Below are 27,662 nucleotides of genomic sequence, written 5' to 3'. Positions count from 1 at the left end.
ACTGCATAAGACGAAATGAAATAACAAAATAGGGAAGATTCATCCTAGCCCTCAAATACTCTAATAACATTCGGGGGGGGGGGGGGGGAGCAAGAAGGAAAGAAAGGGGAGGAAACAGTCTACAGATAACATAACAGGTATATATTGCACGAAGTAAAGCATGGTCTAGCATCAGGTACCTCAGGTTTGCCACTCCCATACTCACTAAAGTGAGCCCTTGAGGAAAATCCAAGATTAATGAAAACAAAATTGCTCATCAGAGGATGACAGATGGAAAACGTTCATGTAATCTTTGATGTAATCCAGATTGCAAAACCTGGATTACATCAAAGCTCTCTTGCAGAAGTACAATCTTACATGCTTCTGCTTTCAGGAAACATGCCTAAAGCCCAGTGATGATCCCCGATTCTCAATAATGTTACCATTATTTGTAAGGACAGGACATGGGATGTACCTGCCTGAGTCGCCAACAACAAATCCATAATAACACCAATGCAGATGCAATTGTTATAAGATGCTCGGTCAGAAAGGGAAATACAATAACAGTATGTTGCATCTTCCTCTCTCCTGCTGCAGTTATTTTTGAAGATGACCTTGATGATGTCATATTTCAGTCACCATCCCCCTCCCCTTACTTTTAATCGGGGATTTAAATTGACATAACATTCTATGGGGTACAGGCCAGACAAGCGTTAGAGGAAGAGTTGTTGAGCATACGCTTGACAACAACAATCCTTCCCTCTTAAACACAGGAAGCAGCACCCTCCTTCATATGCCTACCCAAACATTCACTGCCATTGACTTAACTGTCTGCTCACCCTCCTTTTTCCCACTATTTAAGTGGGAAATTGATGAAAACCTATTTGGGAGCGATCACTTTTCCATGATATCCACTTTTCTACATGGTCACCCATGTACTACTTCATGGTGAAAAATTGAGCAAGCTGACTGGTCCATTTTTTCTTTCTAAGCAGAATTTGATTCTGCAACAGTCAGTTCATCTCATATCAGTGATACTGTGAAGCATGTAACAGAATATATTTATAGCAGCACCCACAACTGCAATACCTAAAACATCTAATCAGTTCCCACATTTTTCTGAGCTGTGGTGGAATGATGATTGTACAGCAGCCCAAGAAGCCCCGAAGAAAGCTTGAAATATTTTTCAAAGTACCCAAATGTATACATACCCAAGTTAGACACATCCACTGTCAGAGCCAGAAGGAATCCTGGATCCAATTTACTTCTTCTATATCAAGAATTAGTTCTATTATTATTGACACTCTCCCTCACGAAGAGGCCGGTTTCAGGCCCAGGCACTACTATGACGATCAAGTTTTGGCCCTAACGACTCATATAGAATCTGGTTTTGAAAAATGCCTTAAAACTGATGCAGTCTTTATAGACTTGACAGCCATATGACCCCGTATGAAGGAACAGCATGATGTACAAGCGCCTTAAAATACTGAAATGTAAAAAAATGACCCATCTGATCATTGCTATTCTGTCTAATAGAACAATACAGGTAGTTATACATGATGATATGAGCAAGCCAAGAACACTTAACAATGGACTCCCACAAAGGCCAGTTTTGGCCCCTCTTCTCTTCAATTTGTATATTTCTGACCTTCCAACGACAACATCTAGAAAATTCGCATTCTGATGATGTATGCATCACATCAGAACTTCTGTACTATAGAGCATATACTAAGAGGAGCTAAACCACTTTTTTGAGAAGTGGTGGCATCTTATTCCAAGCACTACCAAGACTGAAACATGCTGTTTCCATTTGAACAATAGCATGGCACCTGACATCTTAAGAGTACCACTAAATGGGAACATACTACTGCACAATTTTAATCCAAAGAATTTGGGCATAATCCTAGACAGAACTCTCTCCTTTAATAGACATCTCTTCAATATTGCTGCCAAACTCAGGACTAGAAATAACATACTGCATAAACTTGCCGGAACAACCAGATGGGGGGGGGGGGGGAGACTTGTACTCCCGCATTAAGGACAGCTTCTCTAGGCCTCATTTAGTCAACTGCTGAATACTTCTCAGCTGTCTTGCTGAACAGTGCACATGTTAAATTAATTGATACTGTCCTGAATCAGATAATGTGTATCATTTCTGGAACAATAAAGACTACTCCATCATATTGGCTACCAGTTCTGAGCCACATACAACCACTGCAACTATGATGGTAAGACAACCTGATTCACGAATATAACAAAAATTTACCGGAATCCACTGCTTCCTATACACTCTGATATTGACAGCTTTACGTCGCCGAGGCTTAAGTCAAGACACCCACCTATTATAGTGGCATGGCAACGTGTCACTGAGAGCTATGATGCAACATTAGCCTGGCAGACAGAATGGACTGCCCAAGCCCCAGTAATCTGGCAGTCTTTAACCCAAACAGCCCTCCATCCATCAGGGTTTGACCTACCTTGAAAAATAGGGATCTCCCTAAATAGGGTTCGTACCAACCATGGTAGGTGCGAAGCTTTCTTGTTTACTTAGGGAATAAGACTAAACTCATCTTGTGACTGTGGTGAGGATAACCAAACTATACAACATATCATGTCTGACTGTCTTCACAGAGCCTACATGGGACCTATAACTGACTTTATAACAGTTTCTACAGATGCTGTTAACTGACTATCGACATTCAATTTTAATTTTATGATTATTTGTATATTTTTATATGTATATATGACTACAGTGTCACATCTTTTATGCATTTTATTGTCTTGTACATTCTTTGTGTGTGAGTGTGTGTGGTGCCATATGTATGTATTCTTCTTAGCCAAGTGCTAAATATAATAAATTTAGTTTAATCCTTTATCCAAGTGTGAGCAAACAAAGTTTGCGCCTGAAAGTATCTTCAGGACTGGGGTAAGGTGATACAACACCAGGCGACTCCTTGCAAAGGTGGAGCAAGCTACCAACACTCCTATCTCAGTATCTCCCATAATGCAAAACACATCTCCTTGCGGATATGTCTAATGTTATGCATTAAGGGAATTAAGATACTTTCAGGTGCAAACTTTGTTTGCTCACACTTGGATAAAGGATTAAACTAAATTTATTATATTCTAACCAAGTGAAAAATAAACTTTCAACATCTTCCTCTAAATCCAGAGTAATTTATTAAAAAGATGGCACACCAATTGGCAATCCTATAGGTAGAGATGACCTTGCTAATGCTTCTGACTGGTATCTCCACTTGGGCCTGGCTCCCACTGAAGAGACCTCAATAAAGGTCGAAACTAGTCTGGGTAGTGGCCTTTCCCTTAATGCATAACATTAGACATATCCGCAAGGAGATGTGTTTTGCATTATGGGAGATACTGAGATAGGATTGTTGGTAGCTTGCTCCACCTTTGCAAGGAGTCGCCCTGGTGTTGTACCACCTTACCCCAGTCCTGAAGATACTTTCAGGCGCAACCTTTGTTTGCTCACACTTGGATAAAGGATTAAACTAAATTTATTATATTCTAACCAGGTGAAAAATAAACTTTCAACAAGTGCTAAATAATAATAATAATAACACAGTGGTTGTACAATTGCTGATTGTGCAGTGATTGCGATCACACTTGGGGGGGAGACTTTTTCTACATTGCCAATATCTTATCCCCTGAGTTCTTTGCCCAATAAATCAAAGCAGAAAACAAGAAATCCATCATCATCAAATTCTTGACATTTACCCTTAAGGGGTGTATGTACAGGATATGATAGTACTACATGAAAAATTTATATCATTACTAACTTCCTACCTACAATTTTCTGCCAAATCAATCTGTTACCTGTCAAAGCTACAGCATTGTCAGATCTTATATTTATATATCTATCTTCATAGGCACTTTTTACTGTATCAATCCATCTATATCTTCCTCTGGGTCTTTTTCCTGCCAACCTGGCTGAGAACACTTGTATGGCTAATCTTTCCTTGCCCATTCTGTTTAAGTGACCATACCACCTGAGATTAGTTCTGCTAACGCATTCCTGGATGCTGACATGTCAAGTTCTTTCCTAATGGCCTCATTTTTAATATGATATTGCCATTGATGCCATCTGTTCATGCCCCTAATTTTTCTCAGGACTCTCATAGCTGCAGTCTCTAGTCTTTGGTCAAGTGTTTTACTTCTGACCCAGCACTCAGATCTATAAGTTAAAATTGGTTTGAACACTGTCTTGTATACAGCTAATTTAGCGTTTTGACTAATTTATCTCTTATTCCATATAAATTTATTCAGTTGACTTTCTACCATACCAGCTTTGTTGATTCTGTTGTCTATTTCCATATTTAATTTACCATCTTCACTAAAAATCGTGCCTAAGTAGCTGAAATGTTTTACTTATTCCACAGGTTCTCCATTCACAATGCAGTTAACATTTCCAACGATTCTGCCTATTTTCATTGTTTTTGTCTTTTTATTGATGACCTTCATACCATATCTATTACAACAGTTATTCAATTTAGTCAAGGAATCTAGCAGACTTGTAGCGGATTTATTTAGAAGTATAACATCATCCACATAAAGCAAGGAGCTGACATTAACATCTCCAATTTTGATATCAGGTTTAATGTAATCCATATATATAATGAATAACAGCGGTGATAATGTACATCCTTGTCTCACACCAGATTTAACATTAAACCATCTCCCAGTACTTCCTTCAATTCTAACTGCTGACTTACAACTCAAATAAAGACTAAGTATTGCTTAATATAATGATCCACTGACACCATACAACTGTAGTGTTTTGAATAGCTTCTCTCTCTCTTGGCATCTTGTCATATGCTTTTTCCAGCTCTACAAAACTTAAATACAGATCTTTGTTATATTCCCGTGACTTTTCAATTATTTGTCGTAAAGTGAAGATCTTATTCTGACAGCATCTATTTGGCCTGAATCTAGCTTGTTCCTCACCAAGCTTCTCTTCCACAATCCTTCTCAACCGTTTCTCAAGTATACTGGCATAAATCTTACCAGGAACACCCAGTAGAGAAATACTTCTGTAATTCTCACAATCAGTTTTATTTCCCTTTTTATATATGGGTGCTATGAGAGCTCTTTCTCCAATCATCTGGAATTCGTCCTTCTGTCCAGGCCCTCTAAACTGTGCAGTGTAGCCACTGTAAAACTTTTATGCCTCCATACTTGAGCATTTCTGGTCTAATATCATCTACTCTTGCTGCCTTTCCACATTTCAAGCCTTTGATGGCTTTTTCTATTTCAATGATGGATATGTATTCCTGACTGCATGCCTGGTCAGTGTTTTTTATCGCTGTGCTGTCATCATTGCTAGTTTCATTTAGCTATTTTTCGAAGTAATTACTCCATACTTCTAGGGTATCTTTTTTCTCCAGTTTTCATATCACCTTTATCATCTCTAATTCCTTTTATAGCACTCTTTCCTCCATTTCTGAGCTTCTTCAACAACCTCCAGAATATCTTGCCACCTTCTTGATATTTATTTTCTCTGTTCTTGCCAGAGTCGTCCCATGACTTTTGTTTAGCTAGTTTTACGCAGTGTTTAGCTTTCTTACATTTGTCTTTGTATTCTCTAAGAGCACAAGCTGACTTATTTGCCAGGAACTTTTGATATGCTTTCTTCTTTTCCTTCATTGCCTCTTTAAATTCCTGTGTCCACCGGGGAGTTCTGTTTTTTTATCTTTGCAAACAACCTCACCACATGCCTCTCTGGCAGAATCAATCAATGTTTTCTTTAGAGCTTGCCACTGAATCTCCAAGGTTTGATTCCTGTTCTCAAACTCTTTCATTTTTTCATGTATAATTTTTGTATATTTTAGTCTACAGTTCACATCTGAGAGCTGCTCAACTTTTATTTGCTTTAAAACCTTCTTGTGTGTTATTCTTTTCAATATGAAATTGAATTTTATCCTGCTCAAGACTAAATAGTGATCACTTCCAATTTCAAATCCTCTGTACATTCTGGTGTCCTGCACCAGGGAGAAAACATCACTATCAACAATAACATAGTCAATGAGACTTCTCTTATTCCTTGCCTCTACTCTCCATGTGAATTTGTGCACATTTTTATGTTGGAACATGGTGTTAGTAATAACCAGTCCATGTACTGAACAGAAATCCAACAAGCATTTGCCATTATTATTAGCTTTGCTCTTTTCTCCAAATTTTCCCAAAATATTTTTGTATGTTTGACAATCATTTTCTAGTCTACTATTTAGAGTCCAACAAGGACCAATTTTTCATTGTGTCAGTTGCTTTTTCTAAAGCCTCAAAAAATTCCTCCACTTCTACCTTAGTAGAACCTTCTGTGGGACCATAGGCACAAATAAGTCTCATTGTCCAGTTTCCCATTCTGATATTTGCCCACATCAGTCTACTTGAAATTGCCTGCCATTCAAGAAGATTAGCCTTGTATTTATTGTTGAATACTATGGCGACTACTTATTTTCTTTGTCATTGCCTGAATATAACATTTTGTATTTATTGCTCAGAAACAGCTTACCAGTTTTTGTCTTTTTTGTTTCAGTCACCCCTATTATGTCGATCTGGTACTTATCTAATTCCTCAGCTAGCTCCATTTCTTTGCCATTCTGGCTTCTTATGTTGATAGTACCGATCTTCAATTCTGGTGATATTGAGTTGGGGTGTGTTTTAGGATTTGTTCCAGTAGCTGACTTTTCAATGTTCGCCCTGGTTCCCTGGCAAAAACAACGGGGGCCTTGTTTAACCGGGCGTCACCCGGTTAAATCCAGTTTTCTTCAAACAGCACAGAAGAATACAATAGGCTATTTACCAGAGTAGAACTGAAAGCCGCTTTGCTTAAATGTCGTCCAGCTGCTGTTGGACCTGTAACATCCATTATGCAATGATAAAACATATGTCATCGACATCACCTATGGATCAACTGTTGCACCTTTATAATGGAATTTTCTGTGAGAGTATATTTCCAGATACCTGGCAAAAGGTATTTATAATTGCTTTTCATAAGCTGGGGAAGGATCCAAATTCCCAAATAACTATTGTCCAATTGCTCTGACCAATCATCTTTTATGGTTTCTGGAGAGAAACAACTTTTTCAACAGAATACAATCTGGTTTCCAAAAATGTCACTCTACCACTGATCATGTCTGGCTGAAGGCATCATTAGAGATGCCTTCCTAAAATGCAAGCATCTAGTATCAGTTTTTTTGATATGGAAAATGCATATGACACTGCTTGGAGATTTAGAATACTGTGAAAGATTTACAAGATTTCAACTTTTCAAACATCTTACGGGGTTGTTTGAAAAGTTTAAAAAGTAAATTTCCAATAGACGGCGACACAGTTCGTTCATTCATACTGGTGTTGGCACATATAATCTTTTTCATGACCACTGGCAAAATTTTAGCCACGTGCGACGCATAGTTCTCGTTTGGCAAACATTTAAAATGACCGTGTTCGCATTTTTCATAAAAATCACCAGCCTTAAAGACTGTGTATTTTTGAATGAGTTTAAATGTGGTCGTAAGTCCATCGAAGATGAAGTGTACTCCGAATTCCCGACTGAGGTCACTATGAAGGAAATTGACAAACTCCATGGTATCGTTATGGAAGACTGCCAAGTGAGATTGCTGAGTTTAGGCATCTCAACTGAATGGGTGTATAATATCCTGAAAAATTGCACATGAAAAAACTGTGCATGATGGGTGCCGCGATTGTTGACTATTGATCAAAAATGCATGCGAAAAGACATTTCAATGCAGTGTTTAATCACAATTTGCAGGAGGATTTTTTTGTGTCGATTCTTGACTGTAGATGAAACTTGGATCCGCCACTACATGCCTGAGTCTAAGCAGCAGTCAAAACAGTGAACAATGCCTGGTAAAAGAGCACCGAAAAAAGCAAAATCCGTTTTTTGAGATTTTTTTGGCCGCTGTTTTTTGGGATTCCCAAGGAATTATCATGATAAACATCATCATCATCATCAAATTCCTGCCATGTACCCTCAAGGGGTGTACAGGATATGACAGTACTACATGAAAAAATTACATCATTACTAACTTCCTATCTACAATTTTCCTCCAAATCAGTCTGTTACTTGTCAAGACTTCAACATTATCAGATCTTATATTTCTATCGTCTAAGGCACTTTGTACCGTATCAATCCACCTATATCTTGGTCTTCCTCTGGGTCGTTTTCCTGCCAACTTGGCAGAGAACACTTGTTTTGCTAATCTTTCCTCTCCCATTCTATTCAAGTGACCATACCACCTGAGATTAGCTCTGCTAACGCATTCCTGGATGCTGACAATGTCAAGTTCTTTCCTAATATCCTCATTTTTAATATGATATTGCCATTGATGCCATCTGTTCACGCCTCTAATCTTTCTCAGGACTCTCATATCTGCGGTCTCTAGTCTTTGGTCAAGTGTTTTACTTCTGACCCAGCTCTCAGATCCATAAGTTAAAATTGGTTTGAACACAGTCTTGTATACAGCTAATTTAGTGTTCCGACTAATTTCTTTCTTATTCCATATGAATTTATTCAATTGACTTCCCACGATACCAGCTTTGCTGATTCTGTTGTCTATTTCTATATTTAGTTTACCATCTTCAGTAAAAATTGTGCCTAAGTAGCTGAAATGTTTTACTTGTTCCACAGGTTCTCCATTCACAACACAGTTGACATTTTCAATGATTCTGCCTATTTTCATTGTCTTTGTCTTTTTATTGCTGACCTTCATACCATATCTATTACAACAGCTATTCAATTTAGTCAGAGAATCTTGCAGACTTGTAGCGGATTTATTTAGAAGTATAACATCATCCGCATAAAGCAAAGAGCTGACATTAACATCTCCAATTTTGATATCAGGTTTAATACCACATTCCTTCATAATGTGATCCATATAGATAATGAATAACAGAGGGGATAATGTACATCCTTGTCTCACACCAGATTTAACATTAAACCATCTTCCTGTACTTCCTTCAATTCTAACTGCTGACTCACAACTCAAATAAAGACTAAGTATTGCTTGATATAATGCCCCATTGACACCATATAACTGCAGCGTATTGAATAGCTTCTCTCTTGGCACCTTGTCATATGCCTTTTCCAAATCGACAAAACTTAAATACAGATCTTTGTTATATTCCCATGCTTTCTCGACTATTTGTCGTAAAGTGAAGATCTGATCCTGACAGCCTCTATTTGGCCTGAATCCAGCTTGTTCTTCACCAAGCTTTTCTTCCACAATTCTTCTCAACCGTTTCTCAAGTATACTTGCATAGATCTTGCCAGGAACACTCAGTAGGGAAATACCTCTGTAATTCTCACATTCAGTTTTATTTCCCTTTTTATATATGGGTACTATGAGAGCTCTACTCCAATCATCGGGAATTCGTCCCTCTGTCCAGGCTTTCTGAACTATGCAGTGCAGCCACTGTAGGACTCTTATACCACCATACTTCAGCATTTCTGGTCGAATATCATCTACTCCTGCTGCCTTTCCACATTTCAAGCCTTTGATGGCTTTTTCTACTTCAAGTATGGATATGTATTCCTGACTGCATGCCTGGTCAGTGTTTTTTATCACTGTGCTCTCATCACTGCTTGTTTCATTTAGCAGTTTTTCAAAGTAATTACTCCATACTTCAAGGATATCTTTTTCTCCTGTTTTCATTTCACCTTTATCATCTCTAATTCCTTTTACAGCACTCTTTCCTCCATTCCTAAGCTTCTTCAACAACCTCCAGAATATTTTGCCACCTTCTTGATATTTATTTTCTATATTCTTGCCAAAGTCCTCCCATGACTTTTGTTTAGCTAGTTTTACACACTGTTTAGCTTTCTTACATTTGTCTCTGTATTCTGTAAGAGTAAAAGCTGACTTATTTGCCAGGAACTTTTGATATGCTTTCTTCTTTTCCTTCACTGCCTCTTTAACTTCCTGTGTCCACCAGGGAGTTCTGATTTTTTTATCTTTGCACACAACCTCACCACATGCCTCTCTGGCAGAATCAATCAATGTTTCCTTCAGAGTTTGCCACTGAATCTCCAAGGTTTGATTCCTGTTCTCAAACTCTTTCATTTTCTTTTCAATAATATTTCTGTATTTTAGTCTACAGTTCACATCTGAGAGCTGCTCAACTTTTATTCGCTTTAAAACTTTCTTACATGTTATTCTTTTCAGTATGAAATTCAATTTTAACTTGCTCAAGACTAAATAGTGATCACTTCCAATTTCAAATCCTCTGTACACTCTGGTGTCCTGCACCAGGGAGAAAACATCACTATCAACAATAACATAGTCAATGAGACTTTTCTTATTCCTAGCCTCTTCTCTCCATGTGAATTTGTGCACATTTTTATGTTGGAACATGGTGTTAGTAATAACCAGTCCATGTCCTGAGCAGAAATCCAACAGATATTTGCCATTATTATTAGCTTTGCTCTTTTCTCCAAATTTTCCCAAAATATTTTTGTATGTCTCACAATCATTTCCTACTCTACTATTTAGATCCCCAACAAGGACCAACTTTTCCTTTTTCATTGTGTCAGTTGCTTTTTCTAAAGCCTCAAAAAATTCCTCCACTTCTACCTTAGTAGAACCTTCTGAGGGACCATAGGCACAAATAAGTCTCATTGTCCAGTTCCCCATTCTCATATTTGCCCACATTACTCTACTTGAGACTGACTGCCATTCAAGAAGATTAGCCTCGTATTTTGTGTTGAATACTATGGCTACTCCTTCTTTTCCTTGATTGTCATTGCCTGAATATAACATTTTGTATTTATTGCTCAGAAAGATCTCACCAGTTTTGGTCTTTTTTGTTTCAGTCACCCCTATTATGTCGATCTGGTACTTATCTAATTCCTCAGCTAGCTCCATTTCTTTGCCATTCAGGCTTCTTACGTTGATAGTACCGATCTTTAACTCTGGTGATGTTGAGTTGGGGTTTGTTTTCAGATTTGTTCCAGTAGCTGACTTTTCGCTGTTCGCCCTGGTTCCCTGGCGAAAACAACGGGGGCCTTGTTTAACCGGGCGACGCCCCAGCCGGCATGAAATTTTGTCATGTTGTACCATCATTTTTTATTTTGGTTTAACCAATAAGAATACAATTTGGTCGGCTAAATCCCAAATTGCCAGCCCATCCTCGTTCGTTCAGTATCAAAGTAGATACCCAACAGGGTGCACCACGAGAAGGTGAGGATTGGACATTAGGTCAGAAGCCCTGGTCGGTTCTCCGCATTCCTTTAAAGGCTATGTGGAGGTCTCCTCTCAGTTATACAGCTTTGACCCTTAAGCACCCCATCATGATAAACTATTTTGAAAAAGATAAGCCAATAACAAGTCTATTATGCGTCATTGTTGGACTGTTTAAAAGAACTGAAGAAAAAATGGCCAAGAATGGCACACAATAAAAGTGGTCTTTCATCAAGACAATGCACCGTCCCACACATCAGCTGTCACAATGGCAAAATTGCACGAATTGCGGTTTGAATTGGTTCCACATCCACCGTATTCTCCGGACTTAGCCTTGTGTTACTTCTTGTTCCCAAACTTAAAAATTTAGCTCAGTGGGAAAAAAAATTTCTCTGAACGAGGATGTCAAGGCACATATTTATTGTACAAATATTGCACAAATATTTTGCACAATTTGACAAATTCTACTTTTTAGATGTGATGAAAAATTGGAAACTCATTTAACCAAATGTGTAGACCTTGATCGAGACTATGTTGAGAAATAAAGGTGATATTTTTGGAAAAAATCACCTTTAACTTATTTTAACTTACTGTATATTCCGGCATATAAGTCAACTTTTCAGCATTGAAAAAAAAAAAATACTAAATTTTTTAGGTTGACAATTTTTGACCCGACTTATACGCCGGGTCAAAAATTGATTGCTTTCCAAGAAAAAACTAGTACATATCATCATCATCATCATCAAATTCCTGCCATGTACCCACAAGGGGTGTACAGGATATGATAGTACTACATGAAAAAATTATATCATTACTAACTTCCTATCTAGTGCATATCATACTCTGTTAAATTTATTAGCAATATACAAAAAGGGTAAATAAGTAAAAATATTTCAACTTATATCAAATTTATTTACAGAAAAAATTATTTACATGTTATATAATTATTTATTTACAAAAGAAAATAGGTAGGTAACTACATAATTAAAATTTAATTTTCACTATCTGAATGTATGAAAAGTTCATTGTACTCTGGTTCTGTCATTTCTTCCGGTATATTGTAAATTGTATTCGTTTTCTCCATCAGATTTAGGCATCAATTTCGTCATCATTGTAAACAAAATCATCTTCCGAGCAATCTAATTTGTTAGATTATAGCACATTTTTTAAAAGATTTTATTACTGTATCTGGTTTTATTTCATCCCATGCTTTTGCTAACCATTCACACATAGTTACCAAAGACGCATGTCACTTTTGTGTAACTTTTCTCTCCTTCTTGCATCCACGCATTCCACTGTTTTCGTAAACTGTCTTTAAACGGCATGCTTATACGAACATTCAATGGTTGCACTAGTGAAGTAGCGAACTAGTTTTTTGTTTACTCCGAACTGACGTGCAGCAACATAGTTAGTATTTTCTTTTGCAAATTTAATCACTTTGCACTTAAAACTCGCTTCATATTTCATCCTTTTAAAAGGAGCCATTGCACTTTAGTTCACTATTGGTCAACTGGTCAATACGAAATAAAATTTCTTTTGTCTACTAGTTATTTTATATCTTTTGCTAAAACAAAGAATGGAAGGACTAAAAAGGCAGTTATGATCGTTATGATCCTAGTGGTTGACGCCTGTATAAAAATTTTACTTAAAAACTGTCATAATTTTTATTTTTAAAGAAATTTTTTGAGTTGACTTATACGACAAGTATACTATAAAAACTCAAAATATTCCAGTATCGACTTATACGTCGGAATATACGGTATTTTTTTTTAGCAAACTTTTCAAACAACTCCCGTAGAGGGAAATCTCTCTCTCTCTTCTTTCAACTGACTCTTCCAGGTTTGGTCAGGTACTGCCCTTTCCTGTCCCTATAATCAAAAAGAGGGAGTCCTGCAAGGTTCTGTTCTAAGTGTCACACTCTTTCAATCAATATACTAGGGAGATGCTTATGAAACAAAGTGATTTCCCGTTGCCTTCCTTTCTGTACCATAAGAATTTATGACTCTAGCCATATGTGTTTATGGGATCGGTTTGCCTGTTTTGAGGGATGAAAAATCCAAGTTACCAGGAGAAAAAAACCTTCCACCTTTTATTGAAAGAGACCAGATAAAGGTTCCTCACATCATGAATGGGAATTGAACCCAGATCTTTCTGACCCTTCTATACTGACTGAGCTACGAAGGTTCTCAAAATGGGCACTCGCAAATGAGTTTAGCTTTTCACAGCAGAAGACAGTTTGTGTGCATTTCTGCTGCAGGTGTGGTCTTCATCCAGACCCAGATCTCCAGCTAAAACAGTCACTAATTCCAGTTGCATCACAAGCCAAGTTCTTGGGACTGATATTTGTTAATAAACTCTCATTCCTTCCTCATGTACATCAGTTAAGGGACAAGTGCTGTAAAGCAATGAACATTCTGAACATCCTATCTTCCACCTGCTGGGGTCCTGATCGTTGTTTTATGCTTTGATTGTACAGAACACTGATAAGATTAAAACTTGACTGTCTCCCAAGTCTATATTTCATCCAGGGAGAGTATACTGTGATGGCTAAACCCTATTCACCATCAAGTCATCAGAATTGCAACTGGAGCATTTTTATATGTCACCTATTCCTAGTCTCTACTTTGAACAAACAAACCACCTTTGTCGCTTCAACACCAACAGTTGTCTCTGGTATACATAACTAAAATAAAGCACCCCACATATCCAACCACCTTCTGACTACAATTCGAGAATCTCTACAACACTTGACAGACTGCCATAAAATCCTTTTGTTTGTGGATAAAAGCTCTCCTACGCACTGTCAAAATTGCAGCAGACAACATAGCTCAGACACCATCAGATTCACTGTCATCGTGGTAATCATACATGCCAGTATGTATCTTTTCTTTTAGCAGGCTACCGAAATTTTCCACTCCCCTCCTGTGAGCTACCAGCAGTGCTTCAAAACTCATAGAACCGAATAGTCTGATTTTGTACCTGTTTGCACAAATGGCTCAAAATCGGAGGTCTGTGGGGGGAGGGGGTATTCTGCTGTCTTTCCAGATACTATCTGCACAAATCCCACCAGAGTGTAGCAACTTTACACCAGAACTGTATGCAATAGAGCTTGCATTAAAATACATTAGATTCCATCACTTCCAAAGGTGCATAATATATTCAAGACTTGCAAAGTTCCCTCCAGGCAATAAGAAGTCTAGAACTACAGCAACATCCAGAGCTCTCTCGAATTCAACACCACCTCTTTCAGTTATAGAAGCTACACCTTGTTGTTCACTTCTTTTGGATTCCAAGCCATTTTGGAATTAAGGGAAATAGGCTGCAGATACTGCAGCGAGATCAGTTTATTTCTCAGTACAAGAACTCATATCCCAGTGGGAACAGAAAGATTAATAATAAGGTCTACCAAATTAAACCTAAAATTAATTGTGAAGAATTTATGGAGACAAAAACACACGTGTTGGAGTAATTATTTATTTATAATTATGAAACTGGAGATTTCGACCTCTGTGTCAAGGTCATTAGAAAAATATGTACAGGATACAAGCTATATAACTGCACAAAAGTAAGCTAAATCTAAATGCTTTGTTAATTAATAGTGTTCACCTCTGGTGCAAAAAAAAAAAATAATAATAATAATTTATATACAAATATAAGTAGAAAATAAAATAACTTTTTTATACGTATAATAATACAAATGATAAACATAAAAAAATAAATAAAAAGAATTCATACCATCATCCAACACAAAAACTAGGGGTCATCAGCATCCTCAAACATAGAGCCCTAACAATTTGCTCCAATGAGCAGGCACTGAAAAAGGAATGTGAAATTATTAGCCAAATGTTTATAAAAAATGGCCAAAAAAAAAAAAAAAAAAGTTCACAAGATCCTCCAATAATACCATTGAAAGCAAAAAAGATTACAAGAATGGCATACCATACATTAGGTGAGAATCAGAAAAAATAGAACACTATTTAAATACAACATTAAGGCAATCTCCAAACCTCCTGCAAAATTAAAAAGTATACTCAGCTCATCCAAAGTGTAGCAACTTTACACCAGAGCTGTATGCAATAGAGCTTGCATTAAAATACATTAGATTCCATCACTTCCAAAGGTGCATAATATATTCAAGACTTGCAAAGTTCCCCCCTTGGGTTTGTGTAACCCCTGGCCACCCAGGGGTTACACAAACCCAACCCATACATTCCATATGGGTTGGGTTTGTGCAAATAGAAAAAGAAAAAAGAAAAAGTGAAAATATATATAGACACACACTAAAACTATATACTAAAAATCACAAATTTAAGTTCAAATTGTCTCTACTCTCCATTGGATTGCATCTGGGGGGGGTAGCCTGGAACAGGTCCGTGCCTTGAAAACTGCACAGTGGGCATTCCTGAATAATATGATTGACAGTCTGTTGATCAGCACCACAGTCACATGTTGGGGATTGATGCAGGCCCCACTTGTACATCATGGTAGCACATCTGGCATGGCTAGTCCTCAGGCAGTTGATTGTGCTCCATTGCCATCTGGGCAGGGGCCTCTATTGTGGGGTCTGTAATGAAGTGTCCGTTTTTTATCGTTGAAGTAAGCCAGCGATTCTTTCATTCAGTTTCAGGAGAATATGTATTGGGTTGTATGACTTGAAGCGAATAGGTGATAGATTTTGGAGGTCCTCTTGGATGGGTAAATTGTTATTTCCCATACATTTTATCCACTCTCTCTTAGTGGCAGCTTTCCTCCAAGTTTGGGGGTATGATGTTAGAGAGTGTTAGTAACCACTCAAAAGGTGTAGACTTTATGCAACCCGTGATGATTCTCATGGTATTGTTAAGTTGCATGTCGACATTGCTGACATGATGACTCGAATACCACACTGGAGCACAGTATTCTGCACAAGAGTACATAGGACATGGGCTGCAGTTTTCAAAGTGTTGGTTCCTGCCCCCCAGCCAGAACACACAAGCTTCCTGATGATATTATTCCTATTTTTAGCTTTCGACAGACATTTTCCAGGTTTACAAAATTCATTGCACCTGCAACCTATCCTGTATAGAGAAAACAGGATGCATCATCCCACTAAGAATAGATGAAGATAAATGGCACATTAAATTCCTCCACTATGGTAAAACAGGCTTGTCAGGCTATGCATTTCTGACATGTCACAGAATCAACTGGAAAGGTACCAAGTCCCTGCACTGCACCAAAACCAGGTTTGAAAGAAAGTTCAAGGGAGCTTGGAGATGCTAAAACATCAACTGAATTTCATTAAGAATGATGGATTAGTAATTCCAAGAATCTGGAGGACTCATCTGCAACCTATATAGCATTCAGAACACAAGAAAACCTTAATATAAGTGGACTGTAGAGATGTGTTCCACTTTAAAACCCTGTTTTATTTTTATTTATATTTTTATATATTATTATTTTTATTTATTTTATTAGTTGCATATTATTATACTTATTATATGTATAAAAATTTATTTTATTTTATTAATTTATATTTGTATATGATGTTTTTTTTTATTTATTATTGTTTTTTTTTTTTTTTTCACCATTGGTCTGTCTAGTATAAATGATTACCAAAGCATTTAATTTTATTTGGCTTTTGTGTAGTGTCATGTAGCTTGTGTCCTGTTATATGTATGTTTTCCTGATGATGACCTCAATACAGAGGTCAAAATGTCTAGTGTATTAATTTTCATAATTATTAGTAAAGTAATTACTCCAACACATGCATTTTTGTCTCCATAAATTCTTCACAATGAATGTTCACTACCATGTGACCTTAAAAGGAAGAAAAAAAAATTTAATTATGGTAGTTTAGCCTTCTCAGGGTTTGAACAGAGGAAGTTTTTCTTGCTATGCTCTGCATAAGTCACAGTCATCTCACATGTGCTTATTTACTAGTGCCAATGACCCACCCATGTGTGAGAAATGCAACATCCATCTCACCATTAGTCATATTCTGGTGGAGTGCTGGCACTTCACACAAGAGAGGAATGACATTTTTACTTAACTAGCTGAGCCCTACATGCTCAGGCGATGTTATCAGACTCAGACAAATTGCATGATGTTTTTAACTTTTTACAAAACATTAATTTGTACGAACATATTTGACTGTAATTTTATCTATATATAGAAACTGCATTGCTTAACGTAATTTCTACATATAGATAAAATTACAGTCAAATGTGTTTGTACAAATTTTATCTATATGTAGAAACTGCATTGCTTAATGTAATTTTTGTACATACATATTATTTAATAATTTATCTTTGACTATTTCTGGACTGCTGTAACCTTTGCTCGAGATAGATGCTGCATTGCTTAACTTAATTTTTGTACTTACATATTATTTACTAATTTATGTTGTCTATATATGTGCTGCTGTAACCTCTGACCTTGTGTACTGCTGTGGTTTTGTTTATATGTGGATACTGCATTGCTTGACTTGGTTTTTGTACATATATATTATTTGTTAATTGGTTTTTGACCATTTGTGTGCTGCTGTGGCCTTTGCTGTAATTTTGTTTATATGTAGATGCTACAATGTTTAACTTGATTTTTATACATGCATATTGTTTACTACTATATCTGTGATTATTTATGTCACACATCTTCCTATTTGTCATTTTCTGATGGAGTGCCAGCACTGTACACGAGAGAGAAATGAAATTTTTACCTATCTAGCCAAGCCATATACACTTAGACAGATGATGTAGATACTGCATTGCTTAACTTAATTTTTGTATATACATATTATTTACTATCATGTTGGAAGCGTAATGGATTGTATACAGCACTCAGAAAGGATTAAAACAGAATTTAATACTTCTTATATTTCGTCTCAGTCACTGAGACATCTTCAGGCATTACAAAAAAAAACTAATGTAACATATACACAAATACCACACAATACTAAGCCCAACCACATGGGTGACTTTATAGTCCTATCTAGGTGGAGTGCCCTCTAAGGGTGGTTGTAGGTGCCCTGGAATGTAAGGTGGGATCTCTGATGATAAATCAGAGTTTTAATCCTTTCTGAGTGCTGTATACAATCCATTAAGCCTCCAACATGATGTCCTCACAGCATTTAAGCCTCTACACATGGATATTATAAACTCTTTATGTACTGATGTAACCTCTGACCTTATTTACTGCTGTAACTGTTGTTGTAATTTTATTTATATGCAACTTGCTTGGGACCTCAGTTTATCTTAATGTGTATATATCGAACCAAGGTAAAAAACTTTCAACATGTACCAAAGATGGAACACTGATTATGAAGACAGATTTAGAATTTGTAGATTACAGACACTAGCAAACAGGAGAAAGAGGGGTGATATGATTGAGACTTACAAATTTCTAAAAGGCAGAGATAGAACAACAGGGCATCCTTGGAAACTTTGAATGATTGCTATGAAGTGGTGAGATCTAAATTTTTCTCTCATAGAGGGGGGGGGGTGCATGATTGGAATGGATTGCCATTGGATGTTGTGTATAACTGGTGCGTGTGGTATGTGGCTTCCTTTGACGAGTCCCTGACTCCCTGGACGGTCGCTTTTAATAATAATAATAATTTATCTTTGATTATTTACATACTGCTGTAACCTTTGCTGTACCGCAGTATGACTTTTGTTGTCCTTGCACCAATAAAACGCAAACCAATAATAGTAGATTAAAGTTCAGATTATAATGCTGCTGAGTAAAAACACTGCTAGAAAACTGTTGCACAATAGAAAAGCCTTTGTAAATAGTTCTGGCAGCATGTGATGCATTGGGTAGTGATCATCCCCACCCATTGAGTCAGAATGTACTATTTCTTGCATTCCCTCTGAAACTTGAAGAACCCTCATTCAGTTAAAACTTTATTTCTATGTATTTTATTTTGATTTATTTATTTATTTTCGATTGTTAGATTGTATGTATTAATTTTAACCACTTTTTTAGGTTTTGGAGTTGGTAGCTCATACAGTAACCAGCCACTTTTTGGCTCTTCTTCCACAACCTTCAAACCTCTAGGTAAATAGTGGTAAGAGTTCATTTTGTTATGTCCTTTGTATCTTGCTATGGAATTAGGCTGTATTTATTAGGCCATTGGTTGGTTGGTTTGATTTTTAACAATCAGTAATCATATATGTTACAAATACAGACATTTTAAACAATTATGTTGTTATAAAATATAGTAATACTAATATTCACACAATATTTTCATAAATTATTTGGTTTTAGTTCTAACAAATGTCATTTGGTTTTATATTTTTAACAAAAAGTATTAGTTTCTAACATTTTCCTTATTTATTCAGTAGTTATAAACACCAGAACAGGTTTAAACGGTATTTAACCTGTTCCATACAGTGACTTTAGGGTTGACACATTCTCTCATAAAGTGGTGCATGATTGGAATGGATTGCTATTGGATGTTGTGTATAGCTAGTGCATGTAGTATGTGGCTTCCCTTGATTGAGTCCCTGACTTCATATTCTCATTCATGATGCTAATAGCCATACATTAGTCACACATTCATTTTTTAGAAGGCAAATATTCCAAAATGCTTGTCAGAGCATTCTTGAAAGTAATTTCCTTCTTTTTTTTTCTCTTTTTTTTCCCCTAATCAGTTAATTGGAAACGTGTATGTGTTATTCAAACAGTGATGAGGGTGTTCTAGTTATTTTAGAATTCTTCTAGTTATTGATTTGGCAGAAGACTAGCAGTAAAAAGCTGTAGTAATGAAAAAGAATGTTTTCCATTCTTTTATAGTTAATAAGCAATTCTTTACCTCTAGGCTATGGGGGGAAAAAATTGACACTTGGTATTTTTGTAAAAATATCAAACTTTGAAAATCGCAATCTTTTTTAGGTATATATCAGCCATGGAATTCTGTGGATAGTAGCATTTTCATCTTCCCAGGTAGTGTTACACAGTGAAATTGGTGAAGTTTGCTGTTGTAGATTGAAAAGCTTGCCAAATAAGCTTTTCAGTCTACATGAGTGTGGAAAGACTCTGCCATCCATAGGATTGAATGACTAATCAACACTTAAAAGATTGCTCTTTTCAAATTTTGATATAACCACCAAAAGTTTTTGTGGTTCTTTCATTGATCAGAGGTAGGGAATTTAATCATCATAAAATTCCTGATATGCCTCAGCTTTATGTAAAATGAGAAGCATTCAGTTAGTTGCCTATTTTTTTTTTTTTTTTTTACAAGGGATATATTGATTGGAAAATGCAAGTAGAAATCATGCAGAATTACTAAAGTATCCTATTAGAAAGCATGGTATTTCTTTCCATGTTTTTCTAAAGGGGATATAGATAGGCATTTAGAAAACAAATGCAAGTAGAAAATATATGAAAAGTAACTTTCTGCTTTTGCTACATTTTTTTTTCTAAATGCCTAATCATATCCCCTTGTAAAAAATACTTAAACTAAATTCATGCATTCTAATTCCTTTTTCTACTTTTATTTTCCTCTGAATATGTCCCCGTGTAAAAAAAAAAAAAAAAAAAAAAAAAAGAACTAAATACATTCTTCACATTTTGCATGATGCCAAATAGCAAGCTTTTCAATCTACATGTTGCACAGTGCTACACGAGTGTGGAAAGACTTTGCCATCCATAGGATTGAATGACTAATCAACACCTAAAAAGTTGCTCTTTTCAAATTTTCATATGACCAAAAATTTTTGTGGTTCTTTCATAGATCAGAGGTAGGGAATTTAATCATCGTAAAATTCCTGATATGTTTCTTCAGGGAATGTACAGGATATTATGACAGTACTACACAAAAAGTGTATATCAGTGCCAACCTTATATTGACAGTTTTCCTCCAAATTAATCTGTTACGTGTCAGGACTCCAATATTGTTCGATTTCATATTTTGGTATTCTGAGGCACTTCTTACTATATCATTCCATCTTGTTCTTCCTCTGGATCTTTTTCCTGCCATACAGCCAACAAATACTTGTTTTGCTATTCTTTCCTCTCCCATTTTGTTTAAGTAGCCCATACCAACTGAGATTGGCTCTACACTCACACATTCCTGAATATGAACAATGTCAAGATCATACCTAATATCCTCATTTTTAATATGATTCTTCCATTAATGCCATTGGTTCATTCCATAAATCTTTCTCTAACTATCATATTTGTGGTCTCCAGTCTTTCATCATGTGTTTTATTTCTAATCAGCTCTCAGTTTCATAAATTAAAATTAGTTTGAACACTGCATCATATACAGTGAGTTTACTGTTTTCACTAATTTCTCTTTTATTACATATAAATTTCTTCATTTTCTTTCTTTTTTCCCTACCAGTTTTGTTAATTCTTTTGTTCACTGCCACATTTAATTTGTATATTTACTAAAAAGTGAGCAGGATAAAATTGAATTTCATATTGAAAAGAAGAACATGTAAGAAAGTTTTAAAGCAAATAAAAGTTGAACAGCTCTCAGATGTGAACTGTAGACTAAATTACACAAACATTATTCATGAAAAAAGATGAAAGAGTTTGTGAACAGGAACCAAACCTTGGAGATTCAGTGGCAAGCCCTGAAGAAAACATTGATTGATTCAGCCAAAGAGATATGTGGGAGGTTGACTGCAAGGATAGAAAAATCAGGACTCCATGGTGGACATGGGAAGTTAGAGGCAGTGAAGGAAAAGAAGAAAGCATATCAAAAATTACTGGCAAATAAGTCAGCTTGTGCTCTGAGAAGTCAGAGACAAATCTAAGAAAGCTAAACACTATGCAAAACTAGCTAAACAAAAGTCATGGGAAGACTTTGGTAAGAACATAGAAAATAAATATCAAGAAGGTGGCAAAATATTCTGGAGGTTGAAGAAGCTCAGAAATGGAGGAAAGAATGCTGTAAAAGGAATGAGAGATGATAAAGGTGACATGAGAACTGGAGAAAAAGATATGCTTGAAGTATGGAGTAATTACTTCGAAACATTAATAATTGAATAATCAGTGTGATAGCACAGTTGTAAAAAACACTGACCAGGCACGCAATTAGGAATACATATCCATACGTGAACTAGAAAAAGCCAGAAATGTGGAAAAGTAGCTGGAGTAGATAATATTCGACCAGAAATGCTCAAGTATGGAGGTATAAATGTCTTACAGTGGCTGCACTACATAGTACAGAAGGCTGGACAGAAGGACGAATTTCAGATGATTGGAGTAGAGACCTCATAGCACCATATACAAAAAAGGGAAATAAAACTGAATGTGAGAATCACAGAGGTATTTCTTACTGAGTGTTCCTGATAAGATTTATAGCAGTATACTTGAGAAACAGTTGAGAAGGATTGTGGAAGAGAAGCTTGGTGAAGAACAAGCTGGATTCAGGCCAAATAGAAGCTGTCAGGATCAGATTTTCACTTTACAACAAATAGTTGAGAAATCACATGAATATAACAGAGATTTGTATTTAAGTTTTGTAGACCTGCAAAATACATATGACAAGGTACCAAGAGAAAGCTATTGAAAACACTACAGTTATAAGGTGTCAATGGGGCATTACATCAAGCAATACTTAGTCTTTATTTGAGTTGTAAGTCAGCAGTTAGAATTGAAGGAAGTACAGGAAGATGGTTTAATATCAAATCTGGTATCAGACAAGGATGTACATTATCTCCTCTGTTATTTATTATCTATATGGATCACATTATGAAAGAAAGTGGTATTAAACCTGATATCAAAATTGGAGATGTTTAATCTCAGCTCTTTGCTTTATGCGGATGATGCTATACTTCTAAATAAATCTGCTACGAGTCTGCAAGATTCGCTGACTAAGTTGAATAACTGTTGTAACAGATATGATATGATATGATGGTCAGCAATAACAAGTCAATTGGAATATAAACTCTTGACCTGGGTAAGTGGATGATTGACAAACAGATATCAAAAACTTGTATACAGTGGGTGTGAATCTGGTGTATTTAAGGTGACCAGTGATATACCCCAGGTATCAGTCCTTGGGCAATTGTTGTTCAGTCTATACATTAATGACATTAGGAAGGATCTAACAGGAGATGTTCAATTGTTTGCGATGATGCAAAGATAGGTATTGCAATCAGGATGCTAATGATACAAGCACTTACAGAATGATTTGAATAGGCTGGAAGTGTGAGCAAACAATAATGGCTCTCAGTTCAATGTCAGTAAGTGTGAAGTTATGAACTCTGGCATGATGAGATTTCCAGTAGCATATTATGTGGGGTTATGCTACAAGAAACTGATGAGGCTAGGAATCTTGGCATAATGGTGGATAGGAATTTGAAGTTCAAAGGTTACATAGCAAAATTTGCAAATACAACTCAGAGGCTAATTGCGATGTTGAAGCAAACCTTAACATGTAGAGATAAGGAAGCCATTTTGTCTCTTGATAAGACCGTGCCTGGTGTAGATTTTGTCTCCTGGGTTCTAAGGGAATAAAGAAGCTGTGGAAAGGGTGCAAATAAGACTTACAAAGATTATATCAGAATTATGGAATGTGGATTATGAGGACAGATTAAGAGTATATGGACTACAGACTCTTGTTAACAGGAGAAAATGGGATGATAGGATTGAGGTCTATGAACTTATGAATGAGTGGTATAAGATATCATCCATGGATAAATTTGTTCATGATTAAGAAATGGGTAAGAGGTAAATTTTTCTCTCACAACCATTGAGTGAGCAGAACAGTTTACCTCTTGAAGTGATGACTGCATCTAGTGTGAATGAGTTTTAACCCGGCACTGGTGAGGTATGAATAAAGAATAAAGATGCAGATCTTTATTCTGTAAAGATCTGCATCTTTACAGAATAAAGATGCAGATCCACAAAATTAAATTTTTATTACCCAAAAATACTTAACTAATTAAACATCTTTATTTTAACTTTCATCTATAAGTTGACGTAACCTCTGTTCTTCCTGCTCGTAACTCATCTGGTAGAAAAAAAGATATTATTCTCAAAATACACTCTAAATCAGATCTGTCCAAAACGGCCTGCGGTGCAATTTTTGTGCAGCCCGCCTGTGGGTTTTGATTTTCACAAGCAAAAAAATAAAATAGCAATTTGAACCAAATGCTTATTAGATATTTTAATTCTCTCACTAATCAATAATCTCAATGTTGGTTATTTTATTTGGTGTTTTTACACCACTTGTTTATATACCACTTGTTTATATACCCACGTGTTTTTCAAATATTACATGTGTCAAAGAAGCGTTCTTACACTGTTTTGATCTAATGCACATGCTCCGGGCGCTCACGGAGAACATGAGCACACAGTTAGTTTGTTCAGTTATCGAAGTTGTGTCACTGCTGCTCACTAAATTACTAGATACGCATTGGATGCGGCCCTCGGATTACCTAAGGTTGGACAGCCCTGCTCTAAATATTTACAAAAATGTATTAGCTTATAGACATTTAAATATAGTCACACTTTTGGTAAGGTGGGGTCTGGTGGACTCCAGCACATTTTACACCTATGCACACTAAACTTGCTTGGTGCAACAGCCTGTCGTCTATGGCGTTGAGTAGCAGGTTACGAGAGGGGAAGCTGTACTGAGGCATAACTCACTACCACACGTTGTTAAAAAGTTATAGTCAATTTAAAATCTTTGGGGTCTGTGACACCCCACCTTACTAACCGTGTTAAGAGCAGGTATGATGTGACAGTTGGTTTTGGGTTGTGTAGTCTCCCTTGATGAGTTCTTGACTCCCTGCAGGTCTTAGATAATAATAGATAGATGAAATGTGTTACTTGTTCTGTAGGTTCTCTATTTTGGATGCAGTTTATGTACCGAATGTTCCTGCCTATTTTCATGGTCTTTCTTTTTATTGCAAATTTTCATACAGAATTTATTATACCATTCATTCACTTTAGATAGCATTAAACCAGATATCAAAATCTCCAGTTTTGATATCTGGTTTAATGCTACTGTTCAACCACAGATGTTAGATCTCTCGACACTTCTGCGCATGACAGAAGAAGAAGAATTCATTCCAATAATAGTGTAATCAATCCGTCGTAGGTTAAGTTGTTTATTATTACACATCGGAAAATTAGCTTTTCTATTGAACATTGTAGTTTTAAAATTGTAACTATTTTGCTTGCATAACAGGTGGAAAATTTTACGTATAAAGCATGTGATTTCACGTGTTGATGACGAATATATATATCGCCTTATTCCTTTCTTCCCCTCAACACGAATTGACTCTTCTTGGCACAGTGCCAGCTACGGTTCTATCAACTGTGGGTATACTATACTTTCCTTCATAATATGATCCATATATATAGTGTACACCTTTTTTTCCTCCTGATTTAACATCAGACCATAATCTTTTACCTCCTTCAATTCTAAATGCTGACTTACAACTCAAATTATAGACTAATCAGTGCAATATATCATTTACACAAAGTAACTATATCGTTTTGAACAGCTTTTCTCTCTTGGTACTTATTTGACATATGCACAGGACTCCAAAATACAAACCTACTAGCTACAAAAAAAAAAAAAGTTTTACTAGGCGAAATTTCAAAAAAACTAAATGTTATGATGACAAAATCAAAGTAATACATTCTTTAATTCTCACTACACAATTACATGTAATTATGTGGCAATATGCTTTCTTTTAATGTGGGTTTAAAAAATATGCCACAAGGGCCACAACACAGTTTATCGCAACTCTGTCTTTTCTTTTGTTTATTATTCATAATGAAGGGTGAATTCATATAAATTATTCATAAACAGTTATTTAGTAAAAAATAGTAAAAAAAGACATAATAAAATTCATAAAAAAACTAGAAAGTAGGTAGAGCCAAACTCATTTTTCATTATGCACTCACTCACTCACACACACGATGCAATCTTTGACTTGTCTTTGCAACATAATTGTATTTGTTGAATCCTGTCCTATTCCCTCAGCCATATGGCTGGTGGGATAGCTATATGCTACCATACTGGGGAGATGATTATGAGCTGATTAAGATGGTTTTCCCATTGCCATAGTATATTTTTATAACAGTAATTGTGTGTGTGTTCACCAGACCAGTCTGCCTGTTTTGAGGGATGAAAAATCCGAGTTACTGGGAGATAAAATCCTCCACTTCCATGAGACCGGTTAACTCACCTTTAATAGAAAGAGACCAGATAAAAGTTCCTCACATCATAGATGGGAATTGAACCCAGGTCTTTCCGACCAAAGGACTTTGTCTATACCGACTGAGCTATGGAAGCTCCATTTTTTGAATAACAATATTAAAAAAAAAAACATTTTCCTTATGCAAAATTTTAAACATTTAACTACACTAAGAAATAATTCATGTTCTGAGCTGTGAAACTAAACTTAGGACAATACTATATTACAGTTCTGTACCTACTTAAGGTGTTGAAAGAATAAAATGTACAGATATACAGCAATCCCTCGATTAGTGCATCATTTTTTTTCTATACCCAAATTCAATTAGTGCGCCTATATACATCTTAAAAATAAATGTTACAGATTTTAAACATTTTCGATTTATACATTTTTATAGCTAACTATTTTAAAAAAATCACTCACCAGGATGAAATAATTTAGTTATCGATTTGAAACATTTTACAAAGTTATTTTTTAATGGCATACTACACTATTTCCATGTACACTATGTTCCAAATTTACCGCCAAAATTTGTGTCGTCTGTTTTACATAGCATTTTGCTGATCATATCTCGTGCAATTGTTTTCCTTACTTTATTTTAAATTATTTTCCTGACCTTTAATCATGAGTAAAAGAATTAGTGAGCAAAAAATGGAAGTGTGAAAATGATTCGAAAAGTAATCTGACTGGAAGAAAAACTTGAAATAATAAAGAAAAATGAACAAGGCGAGTCCACAGCAAAGATAGGACAAGAACACAAAAATGGCTGAATCGACTGCTGAATACAAAGAGAAAGGTAAGGCTGCTTCTCGTAGACAAGCTTATACGTTGATTATGCATTTCTAAATCACTTAGGGAATTGAAACAACGTAGATCCGAATATAAATTAAATTATACTTTAATTAATATTTCCGATATTTCGGCAATGTCACATTGCCATTTTCAAAAGGAACTTACAAAAAGGCAGTTGCACACAGGCACTAACAATACAGTAACTGAGAATGAAGATACAAAGCTGTCGTTCTCCTAGAAGTCCTGATAGTGCCCTATGGCGGGCTAAGTAGGCGTTCTTGGCGGTTGGGCTGAAGGTCTGCTGATGTATGCCTCCCAAATTTGGGGCAGTCGCATACAACCAAATTTGTTGAGGTTCGGAGAGTTTCTTAGGGCAGAGGCTGATTCCATAAATAATCTTTCGTATTTATATTTGCTCCAGTGTATTACTGTAGCTTTCTTCCACCGTATTCTGTGGCGAGTATCCTGAGCATGGTCTGCAAGACCAGAATGGCTATACTTGTAAAACCGGATGTAGTCCTTGTGT

The 27,662-nt window shown here is 36.1% G+C and overlaps 1 protein-coding gene across 2 annotated transcripts in view; it reads left to right on the top strand.

The window, feature by feature from the left end:
• Positions 1-27,662, top strand: part of Nup58 (nuclear pore complex protein Nup58) — a 271,379-nt gene that overhangs the window by 232,184 nt on the left and 11,533 nt on the right. The window contains exon 12 of one of the 2 annotated variants that reach the window (XM_090402967.1): positions 19,161-19,232. In XM_090402967.1, the coding sequence (XP_090259093.1) occupies positions 19,161-19,232 (72 nt within the window). Of the gene's footprint in view, positions 1-19,160; positions 19,243-27,662 lie in introns of both variants that reach the window. The other variant, XM_090402968.1, reaches the window with a different exon arrangement.

Source organism: Typopeltis vanoorti, chromosome 13 (genome assembly GCF_054136105.1).
Source record: "Typopeltis vanoorti isolate ZY-2024b chromosome 13, IOZ_Tvanoo_1.0, whole genome shotgun sequence".
Taxonomy (NCBI): domain Eukaryota; kingdom Metazoa; phylum Arthropoda; class Arachnida; order Uropygi; family Thelyphonidae; genus Typopeltis; species Typopeltis vanoorti.
This window is presented reverse-complemented; position numbering and strand designations above follow the sequence as displayed.